Source organism: Triticum aestivum, chromosome 2A, assembly GCF_018294505.1.
Source record: "Triticum aestivum cultivar Chinese Spring chromosome 2A, IWGSC CS RefSeq v2.1, whole genome shotgun sequence".
Lineage (NCBI taxonomy): Eukaryota > Viridiplantae > Streptophyta > Magnoliopsida > Poales > Poaceae > Triticum > Triticum aestivum.
This window is the reverse complement of record NC_057797.1, coordinates 479,438,570-479,453,367: the sequence shown is the minus strand read 5'-3', so window position 1 is coordinate 479,453,367 and position 14,798 is coordinate 479,438,570. Positions and strand designations below refer to the sequence as shown.

The following is a 14,798-nucleotide window of genomic DNA, read 5'->3' as shown; positions in this document are numbered from 1 at the left end:
ATGTCCTCCATTGGCGTACCCTCGAAAAAAAAATTCTTTTGTTTTTCGGCGGCCCGGACCCACGGGAGCTCCTTCTGGTTCCTTCCATCCACGCCCACGGCAACGCGACGCAACGCACGCAAAGGTTTCCTCGACTAGAACGGAACGTATCCTTTTCCCCACCCGATGCACAAGAGAGTACGCCTCTACCTAGCCAATGTCGTGTGGGCCCCAAGACGTTCAGGACAACCTTCGGCCCACATGTCACGGGCATATCAAGCGGCATCGGAAGCTGAGCTGGCGGCCACCCACTCCCCCCACTCTGCGAGCAAAGCTGGAGAGGCACACATTAATGCGTGACCTCCCCCGTCTCCGCCGCACTGCACACACACATCCCGGAGAGTTCCCAGAAAAAATTCCAGAGGCTCGCTCAAGATTTGGGGTTTTTAGACAGAACAGATCAGAGAGAGGAGAGGGGAGATGGCGGACTGGGGCCCGGTGATCGTCGCGACGGTGCTGTTCGTGCTGCTGACGCCGGGGCTGCTGTGCACGCTGCCGGGGCGCGGGCGGGTGGCGGAGTTCGGCAGCATGCACACCAGCGGCCTCTCCATCCTCATCCACGCCGTCCTCTACTTCGCGCTCGTCACCATCTTCCTCATCGCCGTCGGCGTCCACGTCTACACCGGCTAGCCGGGCGCGCCCGCCCGCCGCCAGCATCGATCGGTTCGAGCTCCTCCGCTGGATTTAGTTTAAGATCTGTCTGTCTGCAGAGCTATCAGCGATGGTTGTGGGGTCTTGTAATCCGATTTGGTGGTACGGTTTTAAACTTTGGTTTCATTGTAACCGGTGTTAAAGATCGATGCTGCGTACGGCGTGTTGCGTTATTATACTCGTATATATAGGCTCGATTGAAAATTCGAGTACGGTTCGATTGGTCGTTTGTTTTGCCTTCGAGTTGTTCAGGCGTTGGTTGAGGTTCCGATTACACTTCAAAGAAGAATATATAAAAAAATTGCCTCAGCGGTTAGCACCTCGTCTGGGTGGTGTAGTTGGTTATCACGTTAGTCTCACACACTAAAGGTCCCCAGTTCGAACCTGGGCTCAGACAAATTTTTTTCCAATTTTAATTTTTGAAAACACATTCAGGCCTTGCTTGATTTGCATAGGGTTTTCTGTAGGATTTAGATCCTCTGGAAATTTTCCTGCGGTGTCTGTTTGATTTACAGGACGCAGGCATAAGTTCCTGTGGTTTTCCTATACTACAATCAAATAGCAGTTGTGTGAGAATTCCTCTGTTTTGCTATCCGTTGAATTTCGCTGGACAAGGCATTCTATTCCTCTAGTTTTCCTGTTCCTACACTTTACCTATCCTGTAAAACAAATGAGGCCTTAGTTTTTCTTTAAGAGAAAGCCTCTCGATATTTTATTTCTCAGCCAATAAAATTAAATGAGTCTCATAGGAGTAGCTTACCAAAGATCTCAATCTCTCCATTTCATTCATTGATTAGCTCATGAGAGTTGGACGTGATTGTTACACGAGTGCAACCCAACTTCTCGACGAGCTCCAGTCCTTAGCAAAGCAAACGCCTCCGCCGAGGTAGCGTTAAAGACAAAATTAAAGCGACATGCCATACGGATGAGGATTTGTGGTTCTCGGGTGCCACACACCCCTATATGGAAAATAGCACTAAAAATATATTAGAAAAATTCAAAATTTTCTGAAGGATATGAAACTTGGGTGACCCCCTATATGGAAAATAGCACGAAAAATATATTAGAAAAATTCAGAATTTTTTTGAAGGATATGAAACTTGGATGACCGTTGTACACATTATAAAACATCTCAAACATAATTAAAATTACATTGAAATTTTGCAACCACCGACCGACCACTATTGCAGCCAAAGCATCATTGTCGCCGCTCCCCTACCGAAGCCAACTTGACTTTGTCGATTACAATCGAAAAGTCTTTATGCACATGCCCATGAGGACCGGCATCCTAGAGCCGCAATTGTCGTCGTTGAACCCTTACATAGATTTGAAGTATTTGACATCAAATCTCGTCAAATAACGAGAAACATTTACCTTATCGCCTCAACGAGACGACAGGGATCTACGTTGGAGTTTCGTCGACTACATCCAGACAAACGAGACAGATGAACTCGAAGAGGATCAGAGCCCGGAAGACAGGGGTGAAGCCAGGATTTGAGCATATAGGGGGCCTGGCCAGGTCCAGTGACGAAGATAGGATTTGGATATGGAGGCCAAACCAAGTTGGACTTTTTTATAATAATATGCCGATTAGACATTATATAAGTATGATTGTATTCAACTATATGATTGCCATTAAGATAAAAAATAACAACAATTTTAACAGAACATAACTTAGCTGTTAATTTGCCTTCAATGTAGATTAAGATACAATGCCAAAGCAAAGTGGTCCGCCATTAATCATTACGGTTTTTGGCGGGGGTTTTCTTTACATAATAGTTGAACGCAAGTTTTAGAATACACATCACATATCACACAATCAAAAGAGCTAAAATCTGATCTAAAATTTACAAGCTAAGAACTGAAAGAGATAATAATGTAATTGATAGTGCTATGGAAAACCTTGGTATTTCGTTGGCCAGATGAAGGATTGAGAAATGCAGCAAGGATAGACTATATAATTTCGACATCAGAAAAATTGCATCACCAATAGGAACTAGTGCAAGATAATTTGCATCACGATCATGATAATTTCTAGGACATGTACAGGACATAATAGGAATTTTATGTCACAAATCACACAACCAAAACAACAAAAATCCAATGTATCAATTATATAGGATATGTATTCAACCTCCTGTTTAGCAGCGGTGGAATATATGTGTACGTATTAGATGTTATTATTTCTTAATAATCAATTGGTGGTAACTCCATCTCCATTGTTTATTGCACACTAGGTGTCCAGGCTCGCTCAATCGTTGTGGCGCTGCTCACCCCCTTGTCTTTGTCACTGCCGAAAGACAAACTCGAAGAAGAAGCGTCGTTATCTGCCTCGAGCGCCGCACCTGCAAGGACTAAAAAACTCTAACCTCAACTACTAACCGAAGCGGAGGGGAGCGGAAGGTTGAGGGGAGACGAATCCATGAGCTCGCTGATGAAGTCTAAGGAAAAGATTTGCCCTAACCGCCTTGGATGTTTGTGCCCAGGTGATATGTCGAAAACCGTCAAGTTATAAAGCTTTGTTTTACCTTAAAAATGTATTTACGAGAAATATGTAAGAATTTATTTGAGTTTTTGGCTAGCTAGCCAAGCCAACGCTAAACTGCCAAGTTATGAAAGTTTTTCTTTACCTTCAGAAGATACTTACAAGAAATATGTAAGCATTTCTTCAAGTTTATGCCTTGCTGGCCAGGCCAACGCCGAGGGTGTCTGCAAATCCATGGTGGCTGGCGGGTGGGCCTTTGTGTTGTGTTATTATGGGCCTGCAGGTGCTGGCCTAGCTGTGGTAAGGGTTGCGGGTAGGGCCTATCCGTTAGGCACCATAGTCCTGTGCGTTTAGGTTGTCTGAATATCCTGAATTCTACAGTGTAAGATGGCTACTTCACTATTTTGTATCATTCGGCTGTGTATTTTGGTGTGGTTTGTGCTTTATCTATAAGGCGGAGTTAGGATCTGTTTCGAGAGAGTATGTGTTAGGCACCACCACCTAGTTCACACTAGCCTAATACTCACAGCGCTTTATATAACTATCAAATTCTAACAAACAATTTTTCAGAAAAAATAGAAATAAGGAAAGAAAATACACACTGGATTTTTTTTCAAGTCCACATCAATTCGTCAGATGGTGGACGAAGAGCTTATGTTCGGGGTCAGCCCATCTCAACCATTATTTTACCTTCAGTTGCATTTTTTCCTGTTTTGTTTCTCTTGTTTGTCTCTTTGTCCAAGTTTTGATTTATTCCAGGTTTCCCTTTTGGGTAATAAATTTTATTTAAGTAATTTTTTTTTAATATACAGTGGACATTTTTCTAGAACATGGTGAATGTTTTTTAATACACGATGAACATTTTCAGACTCACGATGAATAATTATGGTGAACACTTTTTAAATACACGTTGAACATTTTTGAAACAAAAAACACTTTTTAAATACACAACACACACTTTACAATACATGCTGAATATTTTTTAAATAGCTGATGAACATTTTTTTAATATTGATAAACATTTCTTAAATATATGATGACCATATTTTGCAAATACACAATGAACATTTTTATATGTGTGTATATAATTTTTAATTTTTTAATAAGATGCTTTAACCTGTTAATCAAAATATTTGTCTTTCAAATAGAAAAAAATGAGGCGTTAATGGCCGTCCTGTCATGGGCATTTTCTTTCTTATCTGATGCGCTTGACGTAGGCCTCTTATACATATCCATTAGCCATACCATCTAGTGAAGCTAATCTACACGATAATAGTGAGAAAAAGAAAAGAAAATATGCACGTGACAAACACACAATTAATCTTTTGTAAAAATATATGACTATTCTCGCGCATTAATGCAACCCGTCCAAGCCAATCTAATAGTTGTCGGAAACAACTATAGCGGACACAACAGAGCGCGCCATACCATCTAGTGAAGCTAACCTACTAGGGCTTGTTGAAAGTCCTTGGCCTTCAAGCATGCAACCACAATTATGACATTTAGAAGGACTATAAAATGGCCCTGAAAACCCTCATGAAAGACTCAAGAATTCTGAATTGTCATTCTCAAAACCGTAGTTTGGTAGATCCGAGTTAGTCATGGTACTCCCTTCGAGTCATCTCCCCCTCTATTGTTATTCACAAGGCCGTATTCGATTGTAAGATTGATGTTGATCTAATTGGTCGACATGAATATATCATACATAAAAAACAGAAGACATACTCCCATTTATGTGATAATGTTAGTATAAGTTTTTACCATGTTACAAGGAAAGATAGTGTAACACCCTCGATGCGACTATAGCTTCCACGTGTCGAGGCATGACTTAGAGACATAATCGCATTGAAGGCATATGTCGCAAGTTAGGCAATCTTCACAACATCCCAAGTAATATAAATAATAAAGGGGAGATAACATAGTTGGCTTACACTCGCCACGTCAATCAAAGTACATAAATAACATTACATCATCCAAACACTCATGGCCCGTCTACGGCGCCAAAATAAAAGATAACCCAACATGCGACACGGTCCCGATCACCCCCAACTGGACACCACTACTGATCATCAGGAAAGGAAACATAGTATCATTGAGAGTCCTCGTCGAACTCCCACTTGAGCTCAAGCGCGTCATCTGGAGCGAAATCATCAGGCCCTGCATCTGGTTTAATAGTAATCTGTGAGCCACAGGGACTCAGCAATCTCGCACCCTCACGATCAAGACTATTTAAGCTTATAGGTAAGGCAAAGTAAATATGTGGGGCTGCAGCAAGCGACTAGCATATATGGTGGTTATCCTGTTCGCAAAAGAGAGCGAAAAGAGGAGGCAAAGCGCGAATGAATAACTAGAGAGCAACCTGCGCAAACATTACTCCAACACCGTGTCCACTTCCCGGACTCTGCCGAGAAGAGGCCATCACGGTAACTCACACTGTTGATTCATTTTAATTAAGTTAAGGTTCAAGTTATCTACAACCGGACATTAACAAATTCCCATCTGCCCATAACCGCGGGCACGGCTTTCAAAAATTCAAATCCCTGCAGGGGAGTCCCAACTTAGCCCATGACAAGCTCTCACGGTCAACGAAGGAATAGACCTCCTCCCGAGACATTCCGATCAGACTCGGTATCTCGGTTCTTCAAGACACTTCGACGGGTTAAAACAAATCCAGCAACACCGCACGAATCTGCCGACAAATTTCGATAGGAGCTGCACATATCTCGTTCTCAGGACACACTCAGATTGTCTAAACTTTCGGTAGGCCAGCCCAGAGTTGCCCTTGGTAGCCACCGGCAGCTGACGGGTTGGACCAACACTCAGAGGAGCACTGGCCCAGGAGGGTTTAAAATAAGATGACCCTCGGGCTCCGGAAACCCAAGGGAAAAAAGGAGGCTTGGTGGCAAATGGTAAAACCAAGGTTGGGCATTGCTGGAAAAGCTTTAATCAAGACGAACTATCAAGGGGTTCCCATTATAACCCAACCGCATAAAGAACGCAAAATTCGGGAATATAACACCGATACGACGGAAACTAGGGCTGTAAGAGTGGAACAAAACACTAGGCGAGAGGCCGAGCCTTCTACCCTTTACCAAGTATATAGATGCATTAAGATAACATGGCAATATAATGATATCCCAACAAGTAAGTAATGTTCCAACAAGGAACGGTCTCCAATCTTCACCTGCAACTAGCAATGTTATAAGAGGGGCTGAGCAAAGCGGTAACATAGCCAATCAATGGTTTGCTAAGACATGGTGGGTTAGAGGTTTGACATGGCAATTTGGGAGGCTTGAAAGCAAGTGGTAGGCATCGTAGCATTGGCATAGCAAAAGAGCGAGCATCTAGCAAAGCAAAGATAGTAGTGATTTCGAGGGTATGATCATCTTGCCTGCAAAGTTGTCAGAGTTGACTGGATCCTCGAAAGCAAACTCAATGGGCTCCTCGTTAGCGAACTCGTCTTTCAGCTCTACCCAAACAAGACAAACAAGCAAACGGAACACAATCAACCACGTGCAAAGCTCAAACAATATGATGCAAGAATGGGATGCTATGCGGGATGCGATGCGGGATGCATATGCAAGATTTGACAAGGAATGCATGAACCTGGCCTCAATATGAAAATATAAGTGTGCCACTGGAAAGATGAGATGAAATCGCTTGAAAACGATATAAAGAACGCCAGAATCGGAGTTACGGTTTGGAAATGGCAAGCGATTCAAATATGGCCACGTTCTACGATTTACAACAAGTAGCCATCTAAATGCAACAAGATGAACATGCTACAGCACCCAAACATGATAACCAAATACATGACAGGGATGCATTCAAGATTCTTAACAAAAGTCTAGCACTAAGCTACGGCCAATTCATCCATTAACAGGTTCAAACAAGCATGGCAAAAAAGCATTTGGTAAACAGATTTCAGACTTAGTGAAATTAACACTTGTCTGGAATTTCAGATCAGATAGCACTCCTCGGAGTATGAAAACTATATGCTACAGGACCTGAACATGGAAAGTAAAGCATGGCATGGAGCTACTCAAAGATCTTAACAAAAGTCCCTTAGTGACCTTGAGCCAAAAGGGATTAGAAAATACATTTGCAAGCATGTGAACATGGCAAAAACATAATCAGTTCTCAGACTTAGTGAAAACTGGAGCATGCTGAAAACAGATATCAAGTAGGCATGTTTACGAGCTCGATGCACTCACTACGGATCAAGTCATGAAAAGCTAAGCATACATCCATTAAGAATACACAAAATGCAAGCTAGACATGCCAAGAATAATAGCATAGCATGCACGGATCAACTAAAACATCCTCGGCAAAATCGCTAACAAGTAGACAATCTGCCCAGATTCACGAAATAACAAAAGTAGAGCTCGATTGACTCAAGCTAGGGTGCTCCATAATTGCAAACAAAGACATGGATGGATAGAGCACTACAAGATTAACAAAACATCCTTACTGATCATCCTCAAAAGAGGCACGGATCACTAGGAAACAACATGAACATATGGCCATATGAGATAAACAGCTCAAGGACTTAGTGGAAATGCTAAGTCCCTGAAATCAGCATTACCAAGTGCCTCACTTTGCAAGCTCGTGCTAGTCACCACACACATCACAAAAATATATGGGTTGCATCTCTGGAAAGATGGAAAAACCCTTAACAAAACATATGTAGAGCTCATGGGCATATCATGCACACAATAATCATGGCAAAAATGACAAATATCTAAATGGAGTAGCAGATCTGATAATTATCTCAAGTAGCACTCTTCTAACAGCATTTCGGGCATCAAGATGAACTCAAATAAAAATGATGCAATGGAATGAAATGATGCGCTCTCTGAGGCGAACAATTTGATATGCTATATGCCCAAAACGGAGCTACGGATGCAAAGTTACGACGCGATGAACAAGGGCATATGAACTAGGGTTTCGAGAGAAAGTCAACCGAGTTTTGGATCTGGATCTGGATCTGGCCGGCACGGATCCCGAGGTTCGTCGGAGTTACTGTTCACCGGAGGAGCTCGTGGCGGCCGGAGCTCGTGGACGTTGCCGGACTTGGCGGATCCGGCCGGAGGAGGACGGGGGCGGCACCGGCGAGGCGATGGCGGGCGGTGGCCGGACCGGGTGTGGCGGCGCGCGGGTGAGTCGCCGGCGACGAGGCAATGCCCGGCAAGGTGGGCCGCGGCGGCGCCGGCCGGTGAGGCGGCTCGGCCGCGGGGAAGAAGGCGGCGGGGCTCCCAGGCGCGGGCGCGGGGCGGCTCGAGCCGCGGGGGCCTGCCCTGGGCCGCGCGGGCCGGTGCGGTGGGAGACGGCGGCGGCGAACGGCGGCGTGCCACGTGGCGGCGGGGAGGCAGATCAGACGTGTCCGGCCGGCGGAATTTTTGTCCGGTCGCGAGGAAAGGGAGAGAGTTAGGGTTTCACCCGTGGATTTCGGAGGGGGTTCTATATATAGGCATAGAGGGAGCTAGGAGTGTCCAAATGGGGTGCGGTTTTCGGCCACGCGATCGTGATCGAACGCACTATATGATGGAGAAGGTTTAGGTGGGTTTTTGGGTCAATTTGGTGGGGTGTTGGGCTCCAACACACACGAGGCCTTTTCGGTCCCTCGGTTAACTGTTGGAGCATCAAACAAAGTCCAAATGGTACGAAACTTGACAGGCAGTCTACCGGTAGTAAACCAAGGCCGCTTGGCAAGTCTCGGTCCAATCCGGAAATGTTTAATCCCCACACACGAAAGAAAGGTAGAAATGGCCATCGGAGGAGAACGAAGCGCCGGAATGCAAAATGGACAACGGAGAAAATGCTCGAATGCATGAGATGAACACGTATGCAAATGCAATGCACATGCTAACAAGATATGAGATGCATGACAACGATAACAACACACGGAGGCAAAGACCCGAACCCGAGAAAATAAAATAACTTAACGCCGGAAACGGCAAGAGTTGGAATACATATTGGGAAAGTCATATCCGAGGTGTTACAGATAGCTAAGTTTCTATTTTGTTTATTTGGGAATTTGATAAGATTATAATCTTGAATGCCAAATAGAATAACAAAATCTATCAATTTTGACACATTTTTCATTGCAAGGCGAAAAGACACAACTTTATTGAATGCATATCACTTATAGAATAATACCCCCTCCGTTTCAAAATATAAGGTGTATTAGTTTTTTTTAAAAAGTCAAACATGTTCATGTTTGACCAAGTTTCTTGAAAAATATATCAATATCTACAAAACCAAATTTATATCGTTTGATTGGTCATGAAAAGTATTTTCATAACTTGCATGTAAATTTATACATATTATATTCTAGAATGGAGGGAGTATTACGGTAGACGAACGTTACTATGATTGGCCTATCTTATAGGCTCGACGCGCTGAATAACCATCCCAAAAGTAGCACCATATTTGTGAACCGAGTGTAGTTTAAATTGTATTGTTTCATGTGTTCCAATCACTAGACGATGACTCACGCAATTTTGCGGGAAACATGATAAACAGATGCATAATAGGTGCTAAAAACTAAAACTGCTCCAGAAAACAATTTAGAATTGCTGTTGGTTTATATTTAAAAAAATCATATGAAGCATTTGACAAAATGATCTATAAAAATATAAACTATTGAATTAAAGTAAACAGGGGCCTATTTAAAGGAAAATGTGTACATGATCTACATATATTTGCTCTAAGCGTTCAATGTATATACCATTTATGCCCACACAAAAATTAGTAAAAAATGGGTAGATTAATGCATAAATTGTAACTTATGACCACATTCATGAATTGATGATGTGGCATGGTACCATGAAGAGGTGAAATGAGTACTTATGACTGTTTGACATGAAAAATAATAACAAACAACGATGGTTATCGTGTTATTATCTCTCTACGCGCCCGGAGAAATAAATATTGCGGGCGTGCCAGTGTACTAAGTACACAAATAAAATTAGGGAAACTTGTATTTTATTAATCTCTTATCGAAGAAACAAATTACATGATCCCTTTACATAAGCGCTCAATGGCCTGCTAGCTCGGCCAATATGACTTCGGCGATTGTGAGGTTCTAGTTCACGGGGCCTCGGAAGGCTCCCGATTAATTACGTCCGCGAGCCGGAGCCGCGAACCACCTCTGATTAAGTTGTTGCAATGGTCGCCGTCTTCAAGTCTCGTCTTCTCCAAGTGCTTGGTGTAGACGATGATGATGATGCGGTGAAATGGAAGAGTGGAGCGGTACGTCCGTCGCTCCGGCGATGCTTAGCCACATCCCACCGACTTGTCGATGTCCGATGATGAAGATGTCTGGCTTCGTCAGCTCAGACAGATGGGCGGCCTTCGCCTCGTCGGTGCCCGGCCTGGTGGTGTCCGCCTCGTCGGTGTCGGACATGGTATGTCTTGCCTTCGCCTCGTCGGTGCCCGGCAAGATATGGGTAGCTTCATCGGAAGAAGACATGTCGGTGAAGTGACTTCGCCTCGTCGGAGCTTGGACGGGGTTTGGGGAGTGTGTTAATGTAGATGTCGGAGTGGACTCAAGTGTCACCACATGGCGGCGTTGCTTGAAGATGACGACAATGCGAGCTCGTCGATATAGACATCAGACCGTCGCAGCTACAGGGGCGGCCTCCACTTGGTATAGAAGAATGACAATATGTCAGTGTAGACGGCGTCGTCGCTTAGACGCAAAGTCGAAGAAGATGGCCACTGACATATGGATGACCGGTGGTGCTGACGTAGACGACATCCTCGTCAGATGTACAACTGCTGAAGTTGGCGACGCCCTGTCGACGTAGCCGGGTGGCGTGTCGAGGCAGTCAGTGCCCTCGCCGGGAGAGAAGTTGATGAAGATGGCGAAGTCAGGTTGATGTAGAAGCCTTCCTCGTCGAGCCCGGGATTGGTGATGACAACATTGGCGAGGTTGATGAATATGTGAAGACGGTGAGCAGCTCCTCCTCCGTCTTCTTCGTTCGCACACAGGGCGCTGATTATCCATCCATCTCGATTGTGATTCGGATGCACTGAAATGAGAAAGATAGGAAAAGAGAAAGATAAAATGATGCGTGTACGCATGCCCTTTAAAGAAGATAGATGACGTGATTTTATTCTTCCCTCGCTAAGGTAGATGATGGTACCGCCTTGGACGACGACCTCCTCACTCCGGCTTGTACACCACTGCTGATGTTCGTCGTTGTCTTCGCGGTCTTCGTGGGCGCGTACCAGGTCGCCGCCGTCTTGAGCCTTGTTGTGGCGCGTACTACGTCGCTGCCGCGAGTGTCTCATCGACCATATGGAGATGGCATCCAAGCTTCTTCTTCCTGTCTACGTGAATATCACCGCCTAGTTCTTGGGTGCCATGTATCACTGCCCTTAACTTGGAATGGGGAAGACCGCGCCAGGCTATAGGTCGGCAGCTTCGATGTCGTGGTGGTGCCGTAGATGGTGTTGGACCAAACGCCGATAGGATGGAGATGGCACCGAGCCGGATACCGCCGGCCTCTCCGATGTCGCCGCCAAGGTGGAGTTGGCGCCATGCTACTCGCCGGCGGCCTTGCCGCCGTTGTGGTGGTGTAGATGGTGTTGGGCCGGATGCCGCCCGCCTCTCGATGTCGCCGCTGAGGTGGAGTTGGCGCCGTGATACTCTCCTGCAGCCTCGCGCGCTGTCATGGTGGTGTAGATCGCTCCGGGCCGCACGCCGGCATGGTGAAGATGGCACCGGGCTGTAAGCCAGCAGCTTCGATGTCATTGTGGTGGTATAGATGGCTCCGGGCCGCACGCCGGCATGGTGGAGGTGGCGCCGGGCTGTAAGCCCGCAGCTTCGTCGCTGTCGGACCACGCGCCGGCGCGGTGGAGATGACTCCGGGCTGCAGGTCGGCAGCTCCGTCGTTGTTGTGGTGGTATAGATCGTTCCGGGCCGCACGCCGGCATGGTAAAGATGGCGCCGGGCATGCGGGTCGGCAGCTCCGACATTGTCGTGGTGGTGCAGATAGCGTCGGGCCGGATGTCGTCGCCGAGGTGGTGTTGGTGGCTCGCCGTGCTCGGCGTGGGCGCCGGTGCGTCGTCCCATCCTTGACGCCGTCACCACGGGCGCGTATCCTCTTGGCTGGGTGGCCTCCCCTCTGAAATGAGAAATGCAAAGAGAAAAGGCATAGTGTGATGATTGCCATTGTTGAAGACGGATGTATTTGTTGTTGCAGCGTGTGGCAGCCCATATGAAGACTTCGTCGCACTCGCCGGCGGAGGTTCGTCGTCGTCGCGGACGCCGGCGCATCATCTGCGGCCTAGGAGTGCACCGAGACCGAGCGCATGGTCTGTTGGCACGGTACTAGCAGCCTCCGACGGCGTGTGTGGTCGCTGCCTCTCTGTCCGCCTCCCCCCGGACCTGGGATGAGAGATGAAATGGGAGACGAAACAATGAGAAGATTAAATACATAAGCATGCCGTTGACAAAGAAGGATGTCCGTGTTGATTGTTGATGTAGGGTGTGGTATTCCAAGGCTCCGTCGGGCTCGCCGGCAGACACAAGAAGACCGGTGCATCATCTGCGGCCTACGAGTATACCGAGGCGGCGCGCATGGTCCGTCGCCGGGGTGCCGCGGCCTCCGTCGGCGCGTGTAGTCGCTGCCACCAGATGGGCGCGTCTCCTCTGGGTTCCTCCCCCTCAAGCTGCGTACGCGCATGAGTATATATAGGCAAAGGTGTGGGAATGGATAACTATGACCTTGCGCGAGCTCTACGTAATCCAGCTGCATGCGCGGACGGTGCGGCCTCCTCGTTGCTGAGCGGGAGCTCCTGGTCTTGTGGAGAGATGAGCGGATAAGCACGCTTCCGTGAGATTAGCTTGTACTGGTGTGGAGGTCAAGCACCCAACCGGGCTGGTGTGTTGGATCAGGTGCGTGTACATCATGCGCAAACAAGTCTTACGTTGCATGGGACGTAAACATGGTCCGGTTGATTCATCTGGCCTTTGCTTAATAGTATATGCTCCATGCATGCATACGCACAGTGCAATACGGAGTCATGCATGCACATATAACTGTGATTAATTAACCAGACTGATTAGGCCACATGGATGCATGATACCCTCATCATGGCATGTGCGTAAGCTGTGTTCATGCATAGCTCTTGTATTCTCACGCACATCCATTTGCTTGTTAACTGAAGCTCACTAGACCACGTACGTGTAGGCATAATTAAATTATGCTCCACCAATCTCAATGAACCCTTTTAATGAGAAAATCAATATCTTGGTCATTGCTATACACATGTAGGTGCACACGTATTAATGTCATATTTCATAATTGACAATCCCGAAATGGCGACAAAATCGCGTCGAACAATGACTACATGCATGACCTTGACGATGTGGCATGGTTGCTTGAGGAGCAAAAATAGGTAGTGGGTTACAATTATTTAAAATAGAAAATTTCATACAAGTTGAAGTCCTAAATTTAGCATGAGTGCTTGCATAATCCTGGATTTATTTCAGGATTCTCGACGACGTTCGCTCAGTGGAGACCTCGTTCCCTTTCACTACAAGTCGCTTTGTGGTAACTTTGTCAATCTTAAGATTTGTCTGCTTAGTCTCTCGAATATGTCATGATAATAGGATATGCGTATGTGCATTCATAAAAATGAATGTTCATGTGTTTCCACGACCGTCTGCATTTGTACCATATTTCTTAAAAGAAAATACTCCCTCCGTTCCATAATCATCGTCATGGTTTTAGTTTAAATGAAACAGAGAAAGTAACACATATTTCATGCAGCAAATTTATAATCTAACTGATTCTTAATGTACATCTCAACAAAAAGTTAAAGAGTAGACATATTTCCTTTTTGCGTATTCATGTTCGCCAAGAGACGATACGAAACAACTTCATTTGTAGACTAAAATGTGTAAGTCAATGACAACACAGATGCCAACTTTAGTGAAGCCAGATTTTCCGTTTTCAATTTTAGGTTTAGGTCAAAAGAAACTTTTTGACGATGTGTGTCCAGTGAAAAAAACATTTTCATCGACTAGGAAGATGTTTGTGATGACTTTATCAATAATCCTACATTTGTGCGAAAAAATAAATAAGTATTTGCATCAGTACATATTGTGTTAATAGAAAATTGTTCGTGGGCTGCTCTAGTTGACCTCGTCGGAGGATTCAGGCCAACTCCACCGCGCGACCCCTTCCTGTCCGGCTCCATTCATTTGGGGTAAAAGGAACAAACCAGACGGCCCAGCACGCGATGGCCTGGACCCATCTGATTCGTTTTGTGTCCGGACCGACCCATTTCAAGCGCAAACATGCGTCGGGTTTGGGTCGTGGTGGACAACAAACAGACGTGATGCTCGTCCGCGTTGGGGCCGCGTGGCAGGCGGCCACCTACCTCCCACCCGCCAATATCGATGCGCACGCACGGCCGGCCCCACCTGTCATCCGCCCAGGCGCACGGTCGCCGTCCTTCTTAAATGGGGAGGCTGTGGACCGGTCGTCGTCCACACTCCCCACTCCAGCCCACTGCCTTCTCGAAACCCAACACCCCAAGCCCTAGCCTCTCCCCGTTCTCGAGCTCGCCGGCCGGCCACCTCGCAGCCATGGGGTTCTGGAACCAC

General features: G+C 46.2%; 1 protein-coding gene and 1 non-coding gene across 2 annotated transcripts; both read left to right on the top strand.

Moving 5' to 3' along the window:
- The first annotated feature begins 303 nt into the window (after nt 1-303).
- Nucleotides 304-908, top strand: LOC123189053 (uncharacterized). Its single transcript, XM_044601371.1, has one exon. It carries the CDS (start codon nt 460-462, stop codon nt 667-669), a length of 210 nt encoding a protein of 69 aa, XP_044457306.1. The 5' UTR covers nt 304-459; the 3' UTR covers nt 670-908.
- A 105-nt stretch (nt 909-1,013) lies between these two features.
- Nucleotides 1,014-1,087, top strand: TRNAV-CAC (transfer RNA valine (anticodon CAC)). The gene has a single exon. It is a non-coding gene; the product is annotated as a tRNA-Val (tRNA).
- Nucleotides 1,088-14,798: the final 13,711 nt, after the last annotated feature.

Bases quoted from the DNA above. Each gene is read 5' to 3' on its own strand.
- LOC123189053 (XM_044601371.1), top strand. From the start codon at position 460: ATGGCGGACTGGGGCCCGGTGATCGTCGCGACGGTGCTGTTCGTGCTG.